The sequence below is a fragment of the Molossus molossus genome, unplaced genomic scaffold (assembly GCF_014108415.1).
Source record: "Molossus molossus isolate mMolMol1 unplaced genomic scaffold, mMolMol1.p scaffold_m16_p_21, whole genome shotgun sequence".
Lineage (NCBI taxonomy): Eukaryota > Metazoa > Chordata > Mammalia > Chiroptera > Molossidae > Molossus > Molossus molossus.
The window spans coordinates 14,138,155-14,165,166 of record NW_023425357.1 but is presented as its reverse complement, the minus strand read 5'-3'; the positions used below and the strand labels follow the sequence as shown (position 1 = coordinate 14,165,166).

General features: G+C 42.5%; 1 protein-coding gene across 2 annotated transcripts; it reads right to left on the bottom strand.

The window, feature by feature from the left end:
• Positions 1 to 1,992: 1,992 nt before the first annotated feature.
• LOC118638593 (zinc finger protein 233-like) lies at positions 1,993 to 25,363 on the bottom strand. Of its 2 annotated transcripts, XM_036274631.1 has the most exons (7): positions 25,332 to 25,363; positions 23,525 to 23,585; positions 19,182 to 19,308; positions 18,357 to 18,482; positions 7,638 to 7,735; positions 5,657 to 5,783; positions 1,993 to 4,905 (listed from the first exon to the last, which is right to left on the bottom strand). In XM_036274631.1, the coding sequence occupies exons 2-7, from the start codon at positions 23,537 to 23,539 to the stop codon at positions 3,011 to 3,013; spliced, it is 2,388 nt and encodes a 795-aa protein (XP_036130524.1). In that variant the 5' UTR covers positions 23,540 to 23,585; positions 25,332 to 25,363; the 3' UTR covers positions 1,993 to 3,010. The 2 variants fall into 2 exon arrangements, with proteins under 2 accessions (XP_036130524.1, XP_036130525.1); XM_036274632.1 differs by lacking the exons at positions 1,993 to 4,905; positions 5,657 to 5,783; positions 7,638 to 7,735; positions 25,332 to 25,363 and adding an exon at positions 14,588 to 14,632.
• Between the last annotated feature and the right edge of the window lie 1,649 nt (positions 25,364 to 27,012).

Genomic DNA, 27,012 nt, shown 5'->3' with positions numbered 1-27,012 from the left:
TCTACCACCTACGTAGGGCCAACTGGTCTACCACCTACGTAGGGCCAACTGGTCTACCACCTACGTAGGGCCAACTGGTCTACCAACTAGGTAGGGCCAACTGGTCTACCAACTACTCAGGGCCAACTGGTCTACCACCTACGTAGGGCCAACTGGTCTACCACCTACGTAGGGCCAACTGGTCTACCAACTAGGTAGGGCCAACTGGTCTACCAACTACGTAGGGCCAACTGGTCTACCAACTACTCAGGGCCAACTGGTCTACCACCTACGTAGGGCCAACTGGTCTACCACCTACGTAGGGCCAACTGGTCTACCACCTAGGTAGGGCCAACTGGTCTACCACCTACGTAGGACCAACTGGTCTACCACCTATGTTGGACCAACTGGTCTACCACCTACGTAGGACCAACTGGTCTACCAACTACTCAGGGCCAACTGGTCTACCACCTAGGTAGGGCCAACTGGTCTACCACCTACGTAGGGCCAACTGGTCTACCACCTACATAGGACATTTTTCCATTTTTTGTTCAGGTAGAGTGGGAGGGAGAGTGAGGAACCGAGAGAGAGAGAGAGAAACATCGATGTGAAAGGAACACATCGAGTGGCTGCCACCCGCACAACCTACCAGGGCCGGGGACAAACTGCAACCGAGGTACGCGCCCTTAGCGGGAACCGAACCCGGGTCTCTCAGGACCGCAGGTCGACGCTCTAACCGCCGAGCCAAGCCGGCCAGGGCCAGGTCATATCTTTAAATTGAATAAAAATGTATAAAACTCTAAAGAATAACAAAATTCATAAAAATATTGGCGAATAAACAAAAGAATTGATAATGGGACTAAATAAACCAAAAATAATTTATTATTTTTATGACTGAAATATTACCGATCTTTTTATTTTTGTTTTATTTTGTTTTTATCCTCACCGGAGGATATTTTTCCATTTTTTTTGTTCACATAGAGTGGGAGGGAGACCAAGGAAGAGAGAGAGAGGGAGAGAAACATTGATGTGAAAGGGACACATCGAATGGCTGCCACCCACACGACAAACCAGGGCTGGGGACAAACTGCAACCGAGGAATGCGCCCTTAACGGGAACCGAACCCGGGTCTCTCTGGACCGCCGGCTGACGCTCTAACTGCTGAGCCAAACTGGCCAAGGCTTACTGATCTTTTGAATCTTTCTGTTTTCTAAGGGGAGACATTCTACATTATTAGCAATGGCTCATTAATGAGGTTATAGAAACTAGTAAATTTTTTAAAAAACGTTTTTACTGATTTTTTTTTTTAAGAGAGAGAGTTAGGGAGAGATAGAAACATCAATGTGAAGGAGAAACATCGATTGGCTGCCTCCTGCAAACCCCTCACTGGGGATCAAGCCTGCAACTCATGTACAACCCTCAGCGGGAATCAAACCCAGACCTTTAGTCCATGGGATGGTGCTCAATCCAGTAAGCCACACCAGCCGGGCATATAGAAACTAGTAAATTAATAACACTCATTTAATAGTGTGCCCCCATAAGACACAGAGTTCAAAGATCGTAAATTACAACCTGGAGATTTTGGTCCACTGGGAAAGACATTTATTAAAGACTCTTTCCAACAATGTTTGAAGAGGCCTTACCTTATCAGATGCCTAATCAGGACTGGATATTTGCCCGTCTCTGACACTTGCCTCCATTTACAGTGGAGATCAAATACTTCTCAAGGATGAAAAGCCCAAACATCTGAAATAGCCATCCTGAGAGGCCAACAAAACCTATCTATTTATCTACAAATTAATATTACTACTTTATTAACTACTTTATTAGTTTGTTAGGCTTCCCTGAAACCCTTCATATGTAACTCAACTGTTAATAATCACTGAAGGTACACAAGAAAAGTTTTTGTATTATCAATAATACTTGTTTTATGGTTTCCTTTTTGAAATTTTGAAGAAAATTGCTATTTCAAAGAGTTAGTAAGAAGAAATATAAAGAAAGAAACTTTACATATAAACGCCAAAACCTAATTATGAAACATGTCTCACATTTGTGTAACTTCTATCCTGGGTGGGATCTCTGATGACCTTGAAGGCTCTTGAGTTCTGACTGAAGCTCTTACCACATGTCACATATATAGGATTTCTCTTCTGTGTGGATCCACTGATAAATATGAAGATATGAGCTCCACATCAAGCCTTTTCCACAGAGCATATTTGTAGGGTTTTTCTACACTGTGGATTTGCTAATGAACTTGAAGAAGTGATGTCTGACTAAAGCTCTTACTACATCCAGTAGGGTTTGTCTCCAGTGAGGACTCGTCAGTCAATGAGCTTGACGATGAGAACTATGACTGAAGTCTTTCCCACGCACAAACCATTTATAGAGTTTGTCTCCAGTGTAAACTCGTTGATGTGAACTGTTACTGAAGCCATTACCATGTGTATCGCATTTGTATGTCTTGCCACTTATATGAGATCTCTGATGGACCTGAAGGTGGAAAATCTGAATGAAGCCCTTACCACAAGTTTCATGTTTGTATGGCTTCTCACCTGTGTGGACTCACTGATGAACTTGAAGATGTGAGGAATGACTGAAGCTCTTACCACACATGCCACATTCATATGGTTTGTATCCTGTGTAGATTCTGATGAACATGAAGACTTGAGCACTACATGCAGCCTTTCCCATATACAGCACATTTGTAGGGTTTCTCTCCAGTGAAGACTCACTGATGTTCTTTTACACGTGAACTATGATCAAAACCCTTACACGTCTCACATATTTATGGCTTTGCTCCTGTGTGAACTTGCTGTTGAGCTTGAAGATGTGAGGTATGATTGAAGCTCTTTTCCCACTTGCCACATTTATAGGGTTTCTTATCTGTGTGGATCCTCTGATGAACATGAAGACATGAGCTCCACTTCAAGCCTTTCCCAAACTCTTCATATTTGAAGGGTTTCTAGGCACTGTGGACTTGCTGATGGTCTTGAAGACTTGAGATATGACTGAAGCTCTTATCACACACACTTCATTTGTAGTGTTTCTCTCCAGTGTGGACTCGCTGATGGGATTGAAGATATGAACTCCGACTGAAGGTTTTCCCACACACAGCACATTTGTAGGGTTTCTCTCCTGTGTGGACTCGCTGATGAGCTTGAAGACTTGCAGTCTGACTGAAGCTCTTACCACACAAGCCACATTTGTAGGGTTTCTCTCCGGTGTGGATCCTCTGATGAACGTGAAGACTTGAGCTCACCATGAAGCCTTTCCCACACTCTTCACATTTGTAGGGTCTCTCGCCAGTGTGGACTCGCTGATGGTACTGAAGACTTGAGGTCTGACTGAAGCTCTTACCACACACCGCACATCTGTAGGGTTTCTCTCCTGTGTGGAATCGCTGATGGGCTTGAAGATGTGAACTTCGACTGAAGCTTTTACCACACACAGCACATTTGTAGGGTTTCTCTCCAGTGTGGACTCGCTGGTGGGCTTGAAGATGTGAACTCTGACTGAAGCTCTTTCCACACACATCACATTTGTAGGGTTTCTCTTCTGTGTGGATCCTCTCATGAACAGGAAGATATGAGCTCCACACGAAGCCTTTCCCACACACAGCACATTTGTAGGGTTTCTCTTCAGTGTGGACTCGCTGATGAACCTGCAGATGTGATGTCTGACTAAAGCTCTTACCACACACAGCACATTTGTAAGGTTTCTCTCCAGTGTGGACTCGCTGATGAACCTGCAGATGTGATGTCTGACTAAAGCTCTTACCACACACAGCACATTTGTAGGGTTTCTCTCCAGTGTGGATTCGCTGATGCGCTTGAGGACTTGAAGTCTGACTGAAGCTCTTACCACAGACATCACATTTGTAGGGATTCTTTCCAGTGTGGACTTGTTGATGTTCTTGAAGGTGTGAACTGCAACTAAAGACTGTACCACATGTCTCACATTTGTATGTCTTCTCCACAGTGTGGACTCGCTGATGAGCTTGAAGCTGTGAACTCCGACTGAAGCTCTTCCCACACACAGCACAATTGTAGGGTTTCTCTCCAGTGTGGACTTGGTGATGAACTTGAAGATGTGAACTCCCACTAAAGTCTTTTCCAGACACAGCACACTTGTAGGGTTTTTCTCCTGTGTTGACTCTCTGATGAATTTGCAGATGTGAGCTTTGACTAAAGTCCTCACCACAATCATCATTTCTACTGCATTTCTCTTCTGTGGAAACACATTGATGAGTGCAAAGAACAGAGTTATAACTGATACCATCCCCACATGCACTACGCATATGGTGTTTTGCTCCTAGGTACAACAGCTGATGAAGTTCAAGACTGGGGCCAAGGCTGAAGCCTTTTTGATTCTCATCAGAAGTTTGCTCTCCTGAGTGGATTATACTACGCTGGAATAATTTCTTCATGAAGTCCTTTCCACAATTCTTGTGATTATAAGACTTCTCACCTTTATGTACTTTCTGATTATCTTCATGGTCATGAGAGGACCTTTGCATAATACAATGATCACACTTGCACAGTTTACATCTTCTGTCAATCTGCTCACACCCACTCTGATAATTCTGTGACTCTCTCAGATACATTTTCTTCCAGAATTCACAGGTGGTATTAATTGGAAATTCTTGATTTTTTATATTATTGGAACTTTGAAATTCCCTTTGAAGCTTTATTACATAGTTCTCATCTTCAGAAACCTGAGTAGATTCTCCTGCCCACAGATGACAGAAGGAATCACCTTGTTTTGGCAAATCAAACTTCTTGCCTAGAAGATATATTATCAAGTCTTGATTTCTGGTTAAGTTACTTAAAAGTAGTTCCCATATTTCCCAGCACATAAAGTCCTCATGAAAAATGTAACTTAATCCAACTTCTTGAAGAGTCTCTATCTCATTTTGATTCCAATGTCCTGAAAGGATAAAGAGAATTTAGAGATTAAAAATGAGGACAAATGAATGCCTGTTCAGAGATATAAACTATTTCACAGGTCAACTACACTGGGATACCATATTCAATCAGCTTGACCTTGTCATTGGCTTTTTCATATCTATGAAAACAAAGGGCTGATGAGTAGGACAGCACCTGGGCTGTGCCCTGGAAGGACTCAGAGCTGCCTGGTTCTCACCTGAACACCCACCTCCTTGGGTTTCTAACTTTATCATCTGAACCTACTCTTCCCTTCCCAAGTACTATCCAATTTGAAGGGTTGATGTACTGTGAAAAGTAAATGGTTTATATACAAGGGGGATACATTAAAGGCCAAAATCTTAATTCCAACAGTACAATCCTCATGCACTCTAAGTAGTAGTATTCCAAATTCTGAATGTTACCTGTATACAACAGGTGATCACATGACTATCTTTTGTGATTTACTCACAATTTTGGTTACACTGTATGCAGTTCCAAATAGGAGCTATGCTACTTTCATTCTATTTGGTTCATTACAATAAAGATGTAACTCAATAAAGATTTTATATCCCACCAAGATATCACAACTGCAATTTGCAAAGACTAGGAAAAGTATAGACAAGATACACCACAGGACTTAGGAAATTTAAATACAAATATGGAGATACATTTCAAGTCCAAGAATCTTAAACATTTGAAATAAAAATCCTCTTGGGACCTGACATTCAGTTACAGAAGGCACCTGTCCTCACCCAATGAGACCAGGTTCTGGAAGTTCTCCAGCATCACGTCTCGGTACAGCTTCTTCTGGGACAGGTCCAGCAGCCCCAGCTCCTCCTCGGTGAAGACCACAGCCACATCCTTGAATGTCACTGTCTCCTACAACATTAAACACAGGCAATCTCAATCCAATGACCAACGGCTATCGGGAGGGACTCAGCGCCGTGTAGGCAGAGAGGATGGGTGGGAAGTTGTTCTGGATTCGGAGGGCCTTGGGTCCACTTTATGGAGTTTCCTCTTTTTCTCAACTCAGCATGTTGATTTCATACATTAATTTTCCACACTCCCATCAACTGTGCAATTGGCCCCGATGGATATATCTCAGGTGGTTCAGCATCATTATCATGCACCAGAAACTCACAGGTTCAATTCACAGTCAGGGCAAAGGCTGAGGTTGCAAACTCGATCTCCAGTAGCGGGGGTGCAGACAGCAGCCCATTGATGTTTCTCTCTGTCTCCCTCTTCCTTCTTATCTATTTAAAATCAATAAAAACATACTTTTTTAAATGTGGAAGTAGCTCGGGAGCTGTGGCTCAGTGGTTGAGCATCTACCCATGTACCAGGAGGTCATTGATTCGATTCCCAGTCAGGGCACATACCCAGGTTGTGAGCAAAATCCCCAGTGGGGGCATGTAGGAGATGGCCAACTGATGTTCTCTCTCATCATTGTTTCTATCTTCCTCTCCCTTCCTCTCTCTAAAATCAATAATTTTTTTTAAAATGTGGGAGTAAAAAATAATCCCTGTACTTTTTTCTTAAATAATTTTTCTTTATTGAATTGAGAGAGAGAGAGACATCAATGAGAAAGAACATCAACCGTCCACCTCCCACATGCCACTGACTGGGGATTGGGCCCACAACCCAGGAATGTGCCCTGACCAGTAAACTCTTGGTGCATGGGTTGACACTCAACCACTAAGCCATAGCAGCAAGGCAGTCCCTGTAATATTCAATGGTGTAATTGTGAGTATTCCAATAATAAGCACCCTACAACTATAACTCTTGAATCATGGGGGATATACATTTTATAAATTGATTAATACTATCAAATTGTTTCAGAAAGTTTAGGCCAATTTACTTCCAACAGTGTCTAAGAGCTTTTTAAAAATATTTTTTCTTTATTGATTTTAGAGAAAGAGGAAGGGAGATGGAGAGATAGAAACATAGATGAGAACAAACATCGATTGGCCACATCCTGCACGCCCCCACTGAGGACTTGGCCCACAACCTGGGCATGTGCCCTGACCGGGAATTGAACTGGCAACCTCTTGATGTATGGGTCGACATTCAACCACTGAGCCATACCAGCTGGGAAGACCTGATAGCTTTCATCTTTCCTTTCTCACCCACACATTCACTAAGCCTGGGAACTGTCACTTTGCTACAAACTAACTGGTCACACTTCCCGAGGAGCTATAAAATTGGTGCTCTCAAGGTACGTGTCACATATCTATAATAATGTTTATGACTTGGCCTCTGTTAACACCTGGTAGGTGAGGAGTTTATTACTTTTGGGCCTAGCTGAGACTTCTGGCTCTTTAATAGACCTATGCAGCCGGGTCTTCACCATAGTCTGTTGCTGGGAGCTTTTTCCCCTTTGTGTACTGTGTCATCATCATGGTGGTGCAAATTACAACTAAAGATGGTAGCACATGGAACAAATATACATAACTTGTTTTTCATTGGCGTCTGCTTACAACTTCTCTGATAATTCTGTGTCTCATTCAGATATATTTCACTCCAAGAATTCTGAGCTCTCCCCATTGGAAATTCTTGATTTTCATTAATACTGGAATGATTCTGTATAAGATTCATGATACAGCCATCTTCCACATCAGCCGGAATGGATAGTCCTGTCCCCACCTTACTGGGGGAATTAAGTTGTTTGGGGAATCGGGAGCTCTTTTCTTGAATATGTAGAATGGAGACTTGACTTTTCATTAATTTACTCACAACATGTCTGCTGACTTGCCAGCATGAAAGTTCTCCCAATGAAAGGCATCTTACTCCTGCTTCATGAAGAGTCTCCATTTCATCTTCATTCCTGTCTCCTGAAAGAATTAAGGACAGAGAGTGACATCAGCAAGCAAGAAAGTGGGCCTGAAACCCCCAAGCCCATGTTCCCCCACTGAAATACTCAAAAGCAACAACCAAAAACTAGAGACTAACTAAAATAAGTGTGAGAGTTCTGAAAAACAGTCAAAGGTCTACAACAACCAAGAGAGCACCCTGTTGAGAAAAAGCCACATTAAAAGGTATGATATTTGGGACTATTGCAGATTGAAGGTATAAGGTGTTCTCAGGTCTTTCCTAAGCATATGTCTTGCCTGGGGCTGTGTGAGTGTGTTTTCTCATTCTACTCTGTACGTAACTACTTGTAAAGGTCTTATTTTACCTTGTGGTATGGTGTGGTCTAAAGGATGCAGCAATTCCCCCCTCAATTTCCTACCTCGAACTGGATGGAGCAGAATAGACTTTCTTGGCAATATTCTACTGTGTCTGGGGGATGCCTGAGGAACCAGTCCCAGTCTGACTCAGAGACGAGGAGGGAAAAAGCAATGGAAAGCAGCAGCAGATACTGTTCCTGGAGGCTACAGGGGGGCTATAGACATGCAGAGGCTCGCAAAGAGACTGTGTTAAGAAATGCTCTAGACTATCTAAGTGCAAGAGAAACTGGGGTGGCACTTTTGGAGAGATTAAGGGATTTAAAAGCACCTGTGTATGAGGGAATCGAAAAGGCATACACATAGACCCAGGAAAGTCATTAGTTTAGAAAAAGATGTGAGGAGACCTTAAGCCCTAACCCGAGGCAGATCTCAAGGCTCAGAACACACTTTGCCCATTAGGCTTCCCTGGAAAAGCGCCAGTCAGCAAAGACTGGTAGAGGGGGCTTTTTTTTTTTTTTCAGACAGTGTGGGAGGGAGAAAGAGAGAGAGAAACATTGACGTGAAAGGAACACATCGAGTGGCTGCCACCCACACGACCAACCAGAGCCGGGGACAAACTGCAACCGAGGTACGCACCCTTAGCGGGAACCGAACCTGGGTCTCTCTGGACCACAGGCTGACGTTCTAACTGCTGAACCATGCCCGTCAAGGCTAGAGGGAGCTTTTTTTCTTCAATGCTTGATTTTCAACAATAACAGCATAGAAGAAACAGGAATATATGGCCTATCCAAAGCAGAAAATAAAGTGGCTAAAACAATTATCCATAAAGAGACAGGTATCAGTATCAGACAAATACTTTAAAACACTAACCATGGTCTTATACCTGCTCAAAGGACCGAAGGAGAGAGATGTAAGCATGAAATCAGAGTAGGAGCTCCAGCCCTTGTTCCCACACAGAACACCAAATATACAAACAAATAGGAAAAAAATCACTTTGAACAACTTTAAACACCAGTTGAGAAACTGCCAACAACCAAGGGAACATCTAACCAAAAGAACCTGAACTCAAAAACCATCCAATGTCCTAGTTTCTCCATGTGCCTCACCCTTACCGGCACAGTGTGGGGGTTAAGACTGGGAGGAGGCCCTGGCCGGTTTGGCACAGCGGTTAGAGCGTCAGCCTGCGGTCCACAGAGACCCGGGTTCGGTTCCCGCTAAGGGCATATACCTTGGCTGCAGTTTGTCCCCGGCCCTGGTTGGGTTGTGTGGGTGGCGGCCACTCAATGTGTCCCTTTCACATCGATGTTTCTCTCTCTTTCTCTCTCTCCTTCCCGCTCTATCTGAGTAAAAAATGGAAAAATGTCCTCGGGTGAGGATAAAAAAAAAAAAAAAAGACTGGGAAGAGGCTGCCCCATTCCAGGTTCCCACCTCAGGGTGGAAAGTAAAGAACAGAACTTTCTTATGTGTTCTGGGGGGTTTGGAGAGTCCCATGGGACTGGTTTCTGTCTCGCTTGACTGAGCGCCAATGGGAATAGTGGTACAGTTTTCATATCGGGTTTGACATGAGAACTGCAGGGAGTTTGCAGACCTGTGGGCAAGAAAATACAGGCGTAGGACTAGGACAGAAATCTAAGGCCCCAAAGGAAAGCAGGAGTGAGACTCTCAGGGGGATTAACATATTCCAAAGTAGCCATATACATGGGGGAACTGGAATTCTGAACACACAGTCCTGGGAAGATGCACTCCAGAAATGCTTGAAGGACTTGTGGCTTCATGTCATGCTGATTAATGAAGGTTTTTCTCTACACAGAGCCAGTCCACAGAGACAGAGTGGTAAATGTGTTTTCAAATGCTTAATTTTCAACAATAACAATAGGCATAGAAAGACCAAGGAAACGTAACCCATTCAAAGGAAGAAAATAAATCTCTAAAAACCAATCTTAAAGAAATAATACTCTTAACTTGAAATAATTATTTTAAATATATTCAGTGAGCCTGGTCAGTTTGTACAGGGGTTAGAGCGTTGAACTGCACACCAAAGGGTCTTGGGTTCAATGTGTAGTCAAGGGCACGTACCTGGGTTACAGGTTCAATCCCCAGTTGGGGAGGCAACCAATTGATGTGTCTCTCTCAACATAGATGTTTCTCTCTTTTTCTCTCTCTCTCTTCTACTCTATCTAAAAATCAATGGATAAATACCTTTGGGTGAGGATAAAAATAAATAAATATGTTCAATGAGCTAAAGGAGAATACTGTGAGTCAACTAAATAAAATCGGGAAAACAACACAGGAACAAAATCAGATTATTAACAAAGAATAAAAAATTATTAGAAAAAGAATCAAATAGAAATTCTGAAGCTTAAAAATACAGTAACGTAACTGAAAACCTCACTACAACAGTTCAACAGCAGACTAGAACAGGCAGTAAGGTCCAAGGAATGAACTTGAAGCAATGTCATTTACGTTTTTGTTTTTTGTTTTGTTTTTTGTTTTTTAACAGATAGAGTGGGAGGGAGGGAGAGGGAGAGAGAGAGAGAGAGAGAGAGAGAGAGAGAGAAACATCGATGTGAAAGGGACACATCGAGTGGCTGCCACCCGCACGACCAAACAGGGCCGGGAACAAACTGCAACCGAAGCACGCGCCCTTAGCAGGAACCGAACCCGGGTCTCTCCGGACCGCAGGCCAATGCTCTAACCGCTGAGCCAAACTGGCCAGGGCGAAGCAATGTCATTTAAAGTGACCAATTCTGAGGAGAAAAACAAAGAAACCAAGAACAGGGCTTAAGGGGCTTATGGGACATAAAGTGGACCAAAAACTTGAACAGAATAAATCCCAAAGGACCCACATCAAAATACATTATTAACACAACAGTCCAAAATCAAATACAAAGACAGAATCTTGAAAACATCAAGAGAAAGTCAACCAGTCACATACAGGAATCCTCAATAAAATTACTACCAGTTTTCTCAACACAGACCTTGCAGCCAGAAGGCAGTGGGATGATATATGTAAATTACTGAAGGAGAAAATTAGTACAGCAAAATTGTCCTTCAAAAATGTGGGGAAGCCCTGGCTGGTTTGGCTCAGCGGTTAGAGCGTCGGCCTGCGGTCCGGAGAGACCCGGGTTCGGTTCCTGCTAAGGGCACGTACCTCGGTTGCAGTTTGTCCCTGGCCCTGGTTGGTTGTGCGGGTGGCAGCTACTCGATGTGTTCCTTTCACATCGATGTTTCTCTCTCTCTCTGTTCCTCTCTCTCCCTCCCACTCTACCTGAACAAAAAATGGAAAAATGTCCTCAGGTGAGGATAAAAAAAAAAAATGTGGGGAAAAAACGCCCTGGCCGGTTTGGCTCAGTGGTTAGTGTCGGCCTGCGGTTCAGAGAGACTGGGTTCGGTTCCGCTAAGGGCACGTACCTTGGTTGCAGTTTGTTCCCAACCCTGGTTGGGTTGTGCGGGTGGCAGCCACTCGATGTGTCCCTTTCACGTTGATGTCTCTCTCTCTCTCTCTCCCTCCCACTCTATCTGAACAAAATATGGAAAAATGTCCTCAGGTGAGGATAAAAAAAAAAAAAAGTGGGAAAAATACACACATTCCAAGATAAAACCTGAGAGAGTTCACTGCCACTAGACTTAGTCTAGAAGAAATGCTAAAGGGAATCCTTCAATTTGAAATGCAAGGACATTAGACGGTAACTGAAAAGCCTTCCGTCAGGGAAGTGAGTCACCACATTATAGACGAGGAAACAGAGTCCAAAGAGAGTCACTTCCTGAGCTGATTTGGGGACCAGTGCATGTTCTTACCATTCTGCCACACTTAATGTATACGGAGATCATATCTAAGTTCACCAAATAATTATAATTTAGTCTTTTCCTAGTTCAGGGTCATCATCAATCTAAAGCCTACTCATGCTGACAGACCTAGTGGTGAAGGCCATTGTTCCTTTGCTGAGCCCTTCCCCCATTGGGCAGTCAGACATGCGCCATATCTGGGACTCCAGCACCCTGGCTCACACTGTTTGCTTCATCCTGGTGATTCCCTGAGGCCTTGCCCCACCCCAACTTTCAGGCCCACACAAGCTGTGTGGCTTTATCATAGGAATGGCCTGTCTTGGCTCCTGTTTCAGATTTTCCTAAATTTTCTCAAAAAAGCAGCATCTGCCCTCAGCGAACACCATACCTCTCACTAAGTGGCCCCAGGCCCAGCATTAGAAGCAACCAGCCTTGGTTCATAGCTTGATTTTGCCTGGGTACCTCCAAGCCCAGCACAAGAAGCAGCCATCTGCAGACTGCTTTGTAGCTTATGCCGGGTGGCCCTGGGTAGAACACAAGCAGTGGCTGACCTTGCTCCAGAGCCAGCACACCCAATGGACAGCTTTAGAATATGGCAAAGCACCACCACCCAACCACCTACACAAGCAACATACTCAAGGAGTGGACTCAGTGGGTACCAGAGCCTTGCTGAAGTAAGTCTTGCTCTGTGTGCTGGGCCTCTACACCACTGATCCTCCAAGGGAGTCAGAGGTCAGTGGGCACAGCCAGTCCTTGCAGTTGATCAGCCAGAGTAAATCCCTCCCATTGATGTGGCAACGCTATCAAGACTCAATTATAACAGAAGGGTGTACAGTCCACACAAAGGGTGCACCTCGAGGGTCCAGCTGGAGTGATCAGGGAGGCTGTGCCACTGGACCTTAGAGGACACCTACTATAATAGGCCACCCTAGGAAGCCTAGGAGACATGGCAATTCTACTTAATACATAGAAACAAACACAGGGAGGCAGCCAAAACGAGGAGACAAAGAAACAAATAAAAGAACAGAACAAAACTTCAGGAAAAGAACTAAACAAAATGGAGATAAGCAATCTAAGAGATACAGAGTTCAAAACATTGCTTATAAGGATGCTCAATGAACTTAGTGAGGGCCTCAAAAGCATAAAAAAGAATGAGTTAGAAATGAAGGAAGGATGGACAGTCAGAAATGAAAAGATGCAGTCAGAAATGAAGGAAGCACTAACTGAAAGAATAATTTACAGAGAATCTCAGTAGAGTAAATAAAGCCAAGAAGCAAACCATCAATTTAGAATATAAGGAAGCAAAACACATCCAATCAGAACAGCGAAAAGAAAAAGAAATCCAAAAAAAATGAGGATAGTGTAAGGAGCCTCTGAGACAACTTAAAGTGTACCAACATTTGCATCATAGGGGTGCCAGAAGGAGGACAGAAAGAGCAAGAAATTGAAACCCTATTTGAAAAAATAATGACACAAAACTTCCCTAACTTGGTGAAGGAAACATACAAATCCAGGAAGCACAGAGAATCCCAAACAAGATGAACCAAAAGAGGCATGTGCCCTTACCAGTAATCAAACTGGCAACCTCTTGGTGCTTAGGTCAATGCTAAACCACTGAGCCACATGGGCGAGGCTCATGAGTAGAAATTTAAATAGAACTACAACTAATAAAGAGATCGAAGCAGTAATCAAAAACCTCCCAACAAAGAAAAGCCTAGGACCAGATGGCTTCATTAGAAAATTCTACCAAACATTTAAAGAATTATCACAGCCCTGGCTGGTTTTGCTCAGTGGTTAGAGCATTGGCCTGTAGTCCAGAGAGACCTGGGTTCAGTTCCCGCTAAGGGCACATACCTCGGTTGTAGTTTGTCCACAGCCCTGGTTGGGTCGTGCAGGTGGCAACCACTCGATGTGTTCTTTTCACATCAATGTTTCACTCTCTCTCTCCCTTCCTCTCTCTCCCTCCTGCTCCATCTGAACAAAAAATGGAAAAAAATGTCCTTGGGAGAGAAAAAGAACGTAAGCGGGAAAAAAATTAAAAAAAAAAAAAGAATCATCACATAAGAAACATTTCCAAACTAATTCTATGAGGCTAGCATTACCCTAATTCAAAAGCCACACAAAACCACTATAGGAAAAGAAAACTATAGACCAATATCCCTGATAAATACTGATGCAAGCATTCTTAACAAATTACTAGTAAGCAATTCAACAGCAAAATAAGAGGATTATATATGATGACCAGGTGGGATTATTCCTGCAATGAAAAGATGATTTATCATATGAAAATCAGGGAGGAGGGGGTTAACAGGGGGAAAAAGGAGGACATCTGTTATACATTCAACAATAAAGATAAGTTTTAAAACAGAAAAAAGAAACAATTCCAGTAAAATAAAGCATAGGGAATATAGTCAATAATATTGAAAAAACTATGTATGGTGCCAGTTGGATACCTGAACTATCAGGGGAAGACTTGTAAATCATATGACTGTCTAACCACTATGCTGTTAATCTGAAACTAAGACAAAATAATATTGAATGTCAACTGTAACTTAAAAATTAAAAAAGGCAACACATGATAAAAATGCAGCCCTGGCCGGTTTGGCTCAGCGGTTAGAGCGTCAGCCTGCGGTCCAGAGACGCGGGTTCGGTTTCCGCTAAGGGCATGTACCTTGGTTGGAGTTTGTCCCCAGTCCTGGTTGGGTCATGCGGGTGGCAGCCACTCGATGTGTCCCTTTCACGTCGATGTTTCTCTCTTTCTCCCTTCCGCTTTGTCTGAATAAAAAGTAGAAAAATATCCTCGAGTAAGGATAAAAAGAATAAATGTATTTAATGATCATTTCAAGAACACCCCCACCCACCCACCCACCCACACAAAAACCCAGGCCCTCACCAGGTCGCTCAGTTTGTTAAAGCGTCACCCTGATATGCCAAGGTTGCAGGTTCAATCTCCTGTCAGGTCACATAAAAGAATCAACGAATGAATGAATGAATAGATGAGTGGAGCGGCAGATCAATGTTTTGTTTTGTTTTTCCCCCCTCTCTCCCCTTTCCTCTCTCTCTCTAAAATCAATAATAAAAAACAAGTTCCATTTATCATAGCACCAAAAAGAATCAAATACTCAGGAATTAATCAAGGGGATGAAAAACTTATACACCAAAAACTACAAAACACTGATAAAAGAAATTAAGGAGATATTAAAAAATGGAATGACATCCCATGTTCTTGAACTGGAAGAGTTATTTATTTATTTTTTTTGGTATGTGCCCTTAGTGGTAACTGAACCCGGGACTCTCTGGTCCACAGGCCGATACTCCAACCGCTGAGCCAAACCGGCCAGGGCAATTTAATATTTTTAAGATGTCCATGCTAGCCCTGGCCGGTTTGGTTCAGAAGTTGGAGCGTCAGCCCTTGGACTAAAGAGTCATGGGTTTGATTCCAGTCAAGGGCATGTGCCTCATTTGCGATTTGGTCCCCAGCCCTGGTCCGGGTCATGCTGGAGGTAGGTAATTTATGTGTGTCTCTCTCACGTCAATGTCTGTCTGTCTGTCTCCCCCCACCCCACACTCTGTCTGAGGATAAATGAAAAAAGAGTATCTTTGGGTGAGGTTTTAACAATACAATAAAGATGTCCATGTTACCCAAAGAAATCTACAGATTCAATGCAATCCCTGTCAAAATCCCAACAGAAATACAAAAACCCATCATAAAATTCATATGAAACCTCATAGAAACCCCCCATTAGCCAAAACAACTTTGGAAAAGAAAAAAAAAGTTGAGGACTCACACCCTGATTTTAAAATGTACTATGAAGCTACAGTAATCAAGACAGTGTTGTACTAACATAAAGACAGACATATATACAGACCAAGGAAATAGACCAGAGAACTCTGAAATAAACTATTGCATATATGGTCAAATAATTTTTGACAAGGGTGTCAAGACCACTCAATGGGAAAGGACCATCTTTTAAAAAAAAATGGTTCCAGGAAAACTATCTACATGCAAAGGGATCAAGTTGGACACTTCCTTACACCACATACAAATGTCAACTCCAAATGCAGCAAAAGCCTAAACCTAAGAGCTAAAACTATAACCCTTTTAGAAGAAAACAGGGCAAAAGCCTCATAATATTGCATTTGGCAATGAATTCTTAGATATGACACCAAAGGCACAGGCAACAACAAAAAAATAAAGTCACTTTCATAAAAATAAAGAACTTTTGTGCACCAAAAAAAGTAAAAGGCCTATAAACAGAGTAAAAAAGCCACAGACAGAATTAAGAGAAAATACTTGCAAATCATGTATCTGATATGGGATATTCAGACCATACAGAGAACTCCTAAAATTCAACAACAAAAAAACACCCTAATTGTGATTCAAACATGAGCAAAAGATACCGGGGGAACTCTGTGAAATCCATGATTGTCTGACCACGATGCTGTACATCTGAAACTAACACAAAATACTGAATGTAAATTGTCATTAAAAAATAAAATGAGCATCAGACTTGAATAGACATTTCTCCAAAGATATACAAATGGTCAACAGGCACATGAAAAGATGCTCAACATCACTAATCATTAGAGAAATGCAACACAAAACACTGAGATACCACTTCACACCCATTAAGATGGCTATTATTTTTTTTTTAAAGGTGGGGGGACAAGTATTGGCAAGGATGGGGCAAACTGAAACCCCTGTGTATTGCTGGTGGGAATGTAAGTGATATACCTACTATGGAAAACAGTATGGGGGTTCCTGAAAAATTAAAAATAGAATTATCATTATGATCCAACAATACTACTCTGGATATATAAAAAGGAATGGAAAGCAGGGATTTGAGCAGATGTATGTACATCCTTATTCACAGCAGCATTATTCATAATAACTAGAAGGAAATTAAGAAAACAATTTCATTTACAATAGCATCAAAAAGAATAAAATACTTGGGAATTGAGTATTAGGCAAACAACCAGAATGTCCATCAATGATGAAAAGAAATGTGAAACATGCATACAATGCAACATTATTTAGCCTTAAAGAAGAAATTCTGACACATGCTATAATACAGATGAACCTTGAAGAAGTTATGCTAAATGAAACAAACCAGACACAAAAGTAGTACAAGTACTAGCCCTGGCCAGGTAGCTCAGTTGGTTAGAGCATCACCCGATATTCCAAGGTTGCGGGTTCAATCCCCGGGCAGGGCATCAAGAAGCAACTGACGAATGCATAAATAAATGGAACAACAAACTGATCTCTCTCTCTCTAAAAACACAAGAATAAAATAAAAAGTAAAAATACTATATGATTTCACTTATAATGAGGTACACGGAGTAATCAAATTCAGAGAGACAGAGACAGAAAGTAGACCAGTGGTTACTGGGACTAGGGAGAGGGAAGATGGGGAGTCACTGTTTAATGAGTACAGAGGTTCAGTTTGGGGAAAAGCTCTGGAGGTGAATAGCACTGATGGTTGCACAATATTAATGTACTTAATACCACTGACTGTACACTTAAGAAGGTTAGAATTTTATTTTATGTATATTTTACAATTAAAAAATACACAGAGAGACATACAAACTATTAAGTCTGTTGGTGTAGTGCTTAAACACAAATTAATGCAAGTTATCGATATAGAGAGTGAAGGAAAGACAGTATTTTTTTTCAATCCTCACCCGAGGACATTTTTCCATTTATCTTCAGATAGAGTGGGAGGGAGGCAGAGAAACATCAACGTGAGAGGGACACATCGACTGGTTGCCTCCCACACGACCCCAATCAGGCCCAGGGACAAAATGCAACCGAGATGCCTGCCCTTAATTGGAACTGAACCCACAACTCATTGGTCCGTGGGCTGACACACTAACCACTGAGAAAAACCGGCCAGGGCAATATTTTAAATGGAGCAGACACAGAAGGACTTGGATGAAATGACTTCTGAGCAGAGACTAGAGTGAATAAGAGTGGTTGGGGATTTGTGGGGAAGCAGCAATCCAACCAGAGAAAAGAAAGTAAAAGATCCTGATGCAGAAGCATAATCGCCAGATGTCAGGAACAGTTAACGCTGGCAGGGTCAAAGGGAGGAGAATGACAGGAGAAAAATGTAGAGTGGTACAGCCAGGTGAATGAGCAAACACGACAGGGCCTTCCAGGCCCCTTAAATACTTTGGGGTTTGTTTTGAGCAAAATGGAAAGCAAGCAGAGGGTGTGAAGCAGAGAGACATAACATGATTGATGTTCTTTTTTAATTCATTTATTGATTTGAGAGAGAGAAAGAGAGAGAGAGAATGTTGTTGTTCCACTCATTTATGCAGTCATTGGTTGATTTTTGTTTGGGACTTGATCAGGCATAGAACCCAGAAGTGTATCCAGAAGATGCTCTAACCAACTGAGCTACCCGACCAGGGCTTGTGACTGATGTTTTCAAAGGGTCTCTCGGGTCTCTGTGGAAAACTGATCACCCAGAAGAGAGACAGAGTAACGAGCTGTTACCTTCAAAGACTCCAGTTGCCCAGTTCCCTCCTGAATGCCCACGTCTTTGAGTTCGGATCTCCATAATCCAAAGATTTTCCTCTCTCTCCAATTGGGATATCACATCTGGTTTAGAGGACAGATGTCCTGTGAAAAGACAAGATTTAAGTAAAAAAATTAAAGGTAAAAGGTGCTGAAAAAAATTTCGGTTCCAATCCCATGATGTAAGGCTCTGCCTCTTCCCCAAAGCAGTGTTTATCAAACATTTTGATGCAACTTACTAATTTCATGACCCACAAGTTTAATAAAAAATATATGAGCCCTGGCCATTGTGGCTACATTGGTTGGAGTGTCGTCCTGTACACCGAAAGGTCATGGGTTCAATTCCCAATCAGGGCACATACTCAGGCTGAGCATATAGGAAACAAATGATCGATGTTTCTCTCCCTCTCCCTTCCTCTCTCTCTAAAATCAATTAAAAAAATACCCTTAGGTAAGGATTAAAAAAAGAAAAAAGATATGTGAAATAAGGAGATAGGTACAGCCAAGCTCAACTGTTCATTTACAATTAATTTACAAAAGACAAATTTATTTACCTTGAAATAAAGAGTAGAAATGTCTTGTCTCTATGTTCCAAAAACACTGGAAAACTCTGGTCTTTATGGGGTTCTGAAGTCTTGAAATAGTGGGCAGAGGCCAGGGATGCTACCAAACATCCTAAAATGCTCACAACATTTTATGTGAGGATAGTACTCACAACAATTATCTGGCCTGGTCAGTAACAGTGCCGATTGGGAAACCCTGATCAATGGATGAAGCCAGGTTACAGAAGGCGCCTGTACTCACCCAATGAGACCAGGTTCTGAAAGTTCTCTAGCATCACATCTCGGTACAGCTTCCTCTGGGACAGGTCCAGCAGCCCCAGCTCCTCCTCGGTGAAGACCACAGCCACGTCCTTCAATGTCACCCCCTCCTACAACACCAAACATAGGTAACCTCAATCTCAGAACTGGGAGGAGGGCAACACTGAGCAGGTGGAGGAGATATATAGGAAGTTGTTCCAGACTCTAAGGACCCGAACAACATTTTTAGTAGATTTTCTCCTCTTCCGCTTCCACAATCACACCATAAAGGGAGGGAGAGGAAGGTACCAAGAGAATCATAAAAAAATCTTGTGTACATTTAACATGGTACCCTTTATGTTGTGAAATAAAGCACCTAGAGCCCTGGCTAGATAGATTAGTTGGTTAGAGCGTCGTCCCAATAAATCAAGGCTGCAGGTTTGATCCCTGGTTAAGGCACACACAAGAATAAACCAATAAATGCATAAATAAGTGTAACAACAAATAGATGTTTCTCTCTCTCTCCCTCAAATCAATAAATAAAAACTTAAAAAAAAAATACATAAATAAAGCCAGCCTCTAGAAGAGTCTGTTAAATCACGGCATACAGCCTCGGCTGTTGGCTCAGCCGTTAGAGCGTCGGCCTGTGGTCCACAAAGGCCTGGGTTCGGTTCCTGCTAAGAGGACGTACCTCGGTTGCAGTTTGTCCCCAGTCATGGTTGGGCCGTGTGGGTGGCAGCCACTCAATGTGTTCCTTTCACGTCAATGTTTCTCTCTCTTTCTCTCTCTCTCTCCCACTCTGTCTGAACAAAAATGGAAAAGTGTCTTTCGGTGAGAATTAAAAAAAAAAAATCACGGCATCCAACCCAGCTGGAGTGGCTAAGTAGTTGAGCATCAACCCATGCACCGAGAGGTCACTGTGGTGTGGCCTTGGGCATCTCCCTCAAGTAGTCTCATTTCTTCTGGATCTCTCCATTTATCCTAATTGGATACCTGAAACACCTGGCTCAGCTAATTGCCCCATTAGTGTGTAAAAAATAATATAAACAGATCCAAAATGGAATTAGAGCTGTCATATTAGAGGAACTGCCTCGCAAGTTTTCCTTCTCAACCCTTTGGAATGTTAAAACTAAGCAAAATAACCTTTGGACTGTGCCTAAAGCAGCACTGTATCCCAAACAACTGTTTGCAAAGCTAACAGGAAAACAGACACTATGACTGAAAATTAGACATTCTTTTATTTTCATATTTGTTGTTCCACTTTTATGCATTCATCAGTTCCTCCTTGTATGTTCCCTGACCAGGGATGGAACCTGAAACTTTGGAGTATCAGGACTATGCTCTAATCAACTGAGCTATCCAGCCAGGGCCAAAGACATTCTTTAGAATTAGCATCCCTATGCTAACTTATCTGCACCCACAGAAATTCCACCCTTAGCTTACTAACACCCATAGAAATTCCTTCTATTCATGTAATTATTTCCCTTCCTTTCTCATAAATACTCCCTCCCTTTGTTTCCTAATGGGAACACTATTTGGGTTTCTCCCTGAATCTCTGTTTCCCCAATAGCTATTCCTATTGGATCTCAAATGAAAGCTTGTTGCCTCTAACTTTGGCCTTTTATTTTTAGGTTAGGAAGTGTCACCTGGGTAAAACAACAATGTGGTATCACCTCACACCTGTCAGAATGGCTGCCATCAACAAATCATCAAACAACAGGTGCTGGCAAGGGTGTGGAGGAAAAGGGACTCTAGTACACTGCCGGTGGGGATGCAGACTGGTGCAGCCACTATCGAAGACAATATGGTGTTGCCTCAAAAAGTTAAAAATTGAACTGCCATTTGAGCCAGTGATCCCACTTCTAGGAAATACCCTAAGAAGCCTGAAACATCAATCAGAAAGAATATATGTACCCCTATGTTCATAGCAGCTCTATTTACAATCATTAAGATCTGGAAACAGCCCAAGTGTCCATCAATAGATGAGTGGATAAAAAAGCTGTGGTACATATACACAATGAAATACTATGCAGCTGTAACAAAGAAAGATCTCTTATCGTTTGAGACGACATGGAGGGACCTGGAGAATATTATCCTAAGTGAAACAAGCCAATCAGAGAAAGCAAATATCACATGATCTCAGTTATTTGAGGAATATAATGAACAAAACAAGCTGATCAAGCTGATGAACAAAACAGACCCAGAGACATAAAGCAGGGTACAGACTGACAAACCGCAGAAGAGGGGGTCAGGAGGGAGGGAAGAGATGAACCACAGAACTTATATGCATGTATGCATAACCATGGATACAGACAACAATGCTGGGGACAGGGCGGGGCATCAAGAGATTGAGAGGAGGGTGTCAATGGGAGAAAATGGAGAAACATCTGTAACAAAAATAAATTAATAAAAAATTAAATTAAAAAAAAGAAGTGTCAGCTGGGGCTCATTGGACTTCAAGTAGAAATGTGGAAGTTCACAAATCGGTTTATGTTAAAATATGAACAAGCCCTGGTGGGGTAGATGAGTTGGTGAGAGTGCCATCCCAATAAGCCAAAGTTATGGGTTTGATCCCCAGTCAGGACACATATAAGAATCAACCAATGAACGCATAAATAAGTGGAACAACAAATCAATGTTTCTCTCTCTCTTCCCCCCTCTGTCTCTCTAAAATCAATAATAATAATAATCAAGCAAGATCATCTATATCTACACACAGCTGTTCCATGGAATAAAGGCCTGGCGAGTCCATGGTGCTACTAGACCAAGGATGTACTTCTTTAAAATTCACTAATATGTCAATGAATAAAACAGAAACTTAACTATGATACATACATGGTTCAACTCAGAATTAAAGAAAGAATCTAGCTCTTCTTGTTTGAAAACCACTAAAATTTTCCCTGAGTTCAGTATCAGCTGGACTCAGTTGCACCAAGGCATACTTTAGATGTTTTTTCCGCCCTGGCCGGTTTGGCTCAGCGGTTGGAGTGTCGGCCTGCGGTACAGAGAGACCCGGGTTCGGTTCCCACTAAGGGCACGTACCTCGGTTGCAGTTTGTCCCCGGCCCTGGTTGGTCGTGCGGGTGGCAGCCACTCGATGTGTCCCTTCACATCGATGTTTCTCTCTCTCTCTCTTCCTCTCTCTCCCTCCTGCTCTATCTGAACAAAAAAAAGTCCTCAGGTGAGGATTAAAAAAATAAATAAATAAAATGGATAATGCTGGTATCAAACTTCTGTGGTATTCAGACTCCATTGCATTCCTAGATGTTTTTTCCACAAAATGTATCAGAAAACTGAGGCCATACTACTCTAAGGAGAAAAGAAAAAACAAGGTAGAATTCTCAGAATTCCTGATTGGTAAGAAAGGTTTTATGGCACTGGCTGGTTTGGCTCAGAGTTAGAGCATCAGCCCGCCGACCAGAGAGTCCCAGGTTGGGTTCCCACTAAGGGCACATACCTTGGTTGCAGTTTGTCCAGGCCCCAGTTGGCGTCATGTGGGTGGCAGCCACTCGATGTGTCTCTCTCACATCGATATTTCTGTCTCTCTCTTCCTTCCTTTCTCCCTCCCATTCTATCTGAAGATAAATGCAAAAAAAAAAAGTCCTCGGGTGAGGATAAAAAATAAAGAAAGGTTTTATGTAGGAAAACTGTCACTGCAAATATCTTTAAAATTGTAAAATTCATAAACCACATAAATAAGGGGAAAATATTAGGTACCCTGTGGAAAATGATGTGGCTATTTAAGTGGTAGGAGATGTAAAATTAAACTTTAAAAATCCAAAATGATAAGCTGTGATTACAAACATATACTTGTAAATGCAAATAAAAAGGAATGTGGGAAAATAAACAGCAAATTTGTAAACATGTTTATAAAATGGGAGTCATTTTTTTTTTATTTTTAAAAAATACCTATTGCCCTGGCCAGTTTGGCTCCGCGGTTAGAGCATCAGCCCACAGACCAAAGGGTTGAGGGTTTGATTCCCAGTCAAGGAGGCATACCTGGGTTACAGGTTTGATCCCCGGCCCCAGTCAGAGTCGTGAGGGAGGCAGCAAATCAATGTGTCTCTTGCACATGGATCTCTCTCTCTCTTCCTCTCTCTCTCCCTCCCTTCCACTCTATGTAAAATTCAATGAAAAAATATTCTTGAGTGAGGATTTTTAAAAAAATAAATAAACCTGTTACTTTTCACACTACTGTTAGGAAATAAGCATAAAGCAAGAGGCTGGCATACAATAATTTGTCAAGTGCCTCTGGCCCCTTTTACCCTTTCCAAGCAGAAGAAATGTGTGTCCAACCTTTGTAAAATGAGATGTCATTTTAAGAAACAGAAAGGCAAACCCAACTTACCTGGAACTTGGTCATTTTTCTCCTCTTCCTTTTGGGGAAAGGCAGTTCTTGGAAGGCAAAACTGGGGAAGGGAAAGCCATCATGAGAGAGATGCTAGGGACGCTGCCAGTCCACATGGCACTTCATGGGAGCACAAAGCAGTCAGTGCCCCTTTCTCTAGGCGGAGGCAGTGGCAACAACGCTTAGTGAGAACAGGGGCTGGACTCCAGCTTCCCCTGGGCCCCCAGCCAGCTGCCACTGTTCATGAACATTCCTTAAAACAGCCCTAAGCCGAGTGTGTCTTGTAGCTTCCGGAGTATTCCTGAGCCTGGGTATTAGAGGAAATAAAAGGCAAGCAGGCAGGCAGTATGACTTAATGGTGCCAAAATGCCTGGGTTCAAATTCTGACATTTCTACTTATTACTTTCTACTTAGCAGCAGTGTAAAACTTCCGCAAGTCATTCATCTCTGTGCCTCACTCCAGTCACCTGTATGTGGGGATAATAATGCCGGCACTCCCTATCGCCTGCAGCTGAAGCCAAGCAGTAGTTTAGGTGTCATAAAACTGCCCTTGTAAATGTGATATTCCAGAAAATCACTCTTTCAAGAAACCCAGAATTCAGAGATGATTGTTCTGTCCCAAGAGTTAGCTTTACCCTTGGAAAAACATAATTCTGACTGATTGTCTCACAGAGCATTTCTCCTGTTAGTAATGATAGTTAAATTGCCCCGAATTTTCTTCTAACAGGTGTAATTTCTTGCAAATGTTATTAAGCTACAAGATCTCGTCAACGTTTCTTGTTCCATATGCAAGAAGGTAAATAACGACTAATAAAAACCTAAACCTAGCCCTGGCCGGTTTGGCTCAGTGATTAGAGCGTCAGCCTGTGGTCCGGAGAGACCCGGGTTTGGTTCCTGCTAAGGGCATGTACCTCGGTTGCAGTTTGTCCCTGGCCCAGGTTGGGTTGTGCGGGTGGCAACCACTCGATGTGTCCCTTTCACGTCGATGTTTCTCTCTCTCTCCCCCTCCCACTCTATCTGAACAAAATATGGAAAAATATCCTCGGGCGAGGATGAAAAATAAAATAATAATAAAACCTAAACCAAATAAATCTTGTTGCATTTACATCAACAACACGGGTTTATCACACAATATTGCACACTTATTAAGGCCTCACTATACGTGTAGTCAGGCACTCTGCAAAGCCCATATCACGATTCTTTCTGGGTCCGGAAAAATCCACACAGGACTTTCTCCAGGATCCGGCTGAAGTTCACTCTCCTTACTAAACCAGAGGCTAAAAAGAGTCCACGTGCAGAAACAAGTGCCCACACCCCATCCCAGGCTCACAGGAGCTTCCAAATAACAGGGCGCCTTTCTGAGTTTGCAACATAACTAATGGTTAACGGCCAACATTTAATATGCACTGGCACTATTTTTAAGCTTCTTCTGGACCACCTCACTTAATTCTCACAAGAACACCTTTGGGAAGAAGTAACCTTTTTGCCATGAGGAAACTGAGGCAGGGAGAAATCAAGGAACTCGCCCAGTATTTTACCGAGAGAAAGAGGCAGAGCTGGCTGCCGGGTCCTACGGGGAGGACCTGGGGGAGCGGAGATAGCGGGAGACCCTAAACTCCAAGTACCACGCAAGCCGGCCCCGACTCGGAGGCTCAGCCAGGCGGATGCTCACCGCCGCCGCCTCCACGTCCGCGCTCTGCCGCTGGCCGCGGCTTCCCTCACACTGGAGGGAGGACCAAGTCACTGCTCACCCCAGGCCGAGGCAAAGAAGGTTCAAAGGGATCGCTAGGACACGGGGTTAACTCACCAAACTGCGAGGAATCTCAAACCCAACCTCGCCTTCCGAGAGCGGAAGTGCCTCAGCTTAGACACTGTTCCTGAACTACACTTCCCAGAACGCCCAACAGGAAGCGCCTAGTTTTCTCGCGCACCTGTACTACATGTCCCAGAATGCAGTTCGAAGGACCGAGCTTCCCACCAGTTGCTGCGCGTTTTGACTGTAGAGATTCGAATTGAGGCCCATCTCTGGCGCATAACTGTCAGATTTCCTTTTGCTTTATTCATTTCTTAAATCTTATGAAAAAATAATTGCGAGTTTTTGAAACTGCGGCCGCATAGGAGAGAAAAGCCAAGGCTGTACTTTGAAACTAATTTTAAAACCACATGTCTTAGGGAAGCAAAGAGTAAAATGGGAAACTTAAGTAACCTTGTCTGCATTGCCTAAATAGAATTTAAGGAACACGATCTCAAACTTGTTTGAAATGCCGGCTCCCCAAACATCACCAATACACCTGTTGATAAGATAGAAACGGAGTTTATTGCTCATCGTGGTGAGAGAGAACACCACTTCAACAGAAATTTGACATCTTGACAGCAAAGTGTCAGGGCCAGGAAAGCAGAGTGGCAATTGACTGAGAATTGTAAATTTGGTTTAGGGGAGGTCTTTCAGTGCAAGGGACTTGGTAAAGGCCACGGTGCTGCAAGTCCAGGATTAGTGGGAACAATAAGGATGTTTGTAGGCAAGGAATCTTCAGGGGCAAACTTGATACTTTCTTTGGAAGAGATTGAAGAGTTGATGGGTGTTTGTGTAAGTTCTTGAAATAAACAATCTAGTTATTTGCTTGGGGAGGAATGGCCTGGAATAGTAAAGATATGGTAATGACAACTGAATACTTATGTTAATGCAGACAGTAAATTGTGGGAGGGTAGGTAAGTGTATATAGGAAGTCTCATTTTTCAATGCTCAAGCTGTGCAAGCCCTTGACTAGAATCTACCCATGACTCATTGGTCCGCAGGTCGAGCTCTAACGGCTAAGCCAAACCGGCCAGGGCTCAGGTTGTCTACTTTTTGTATTTGCTTTATTAGTGTGTTTTTCAAGTAATCTGTACATTTTGTTTAAATTATCAAATTTATCAGCATACTGGTGTTCCTACTCTTCCAATAAAGATTTATGGGGCCCTCAGAAACTAAAAACAAAGCAGTGAGGTGACATTCTAAGACTGTTGCTCCTCGTGGTAGACAACATGTACCACTTGCTCAATACAGTTTAACTCCATTTGAATCAGAGAATATACTCTGCATGACTTCTTTTAAACTTGGTATGATTTGTTGTGTGGTCCAAAACATGAGTTATCTTGGTGAATGTTTCTAATGCAGTTGAAAGGAATGTGATTCAACCACTGTTCGATGAAGTATTCTCTAAAAGTCAGGTTGAGTGGCTGTGTTGTTCAAGTCTTCTATAAACTTACTAATTTTCTGTCATCTTGATCTATCAATTACTAAGAGAACTACTGAGTTATCCGACTGTAATTGTGGTTTTCTATAAGATTTCACTTAATGAATCTTGAACTCTGTTAAGTGCATACATTTAGGATTATGTTCTCCTAGCATATCCCTGGTTATATCTTTGCATGAATTTTGTTGATAGCTAATCCAACTTTCTTTCGACTAGTTTTATCATGGCATACCTTTTACCATCTTTAATTTT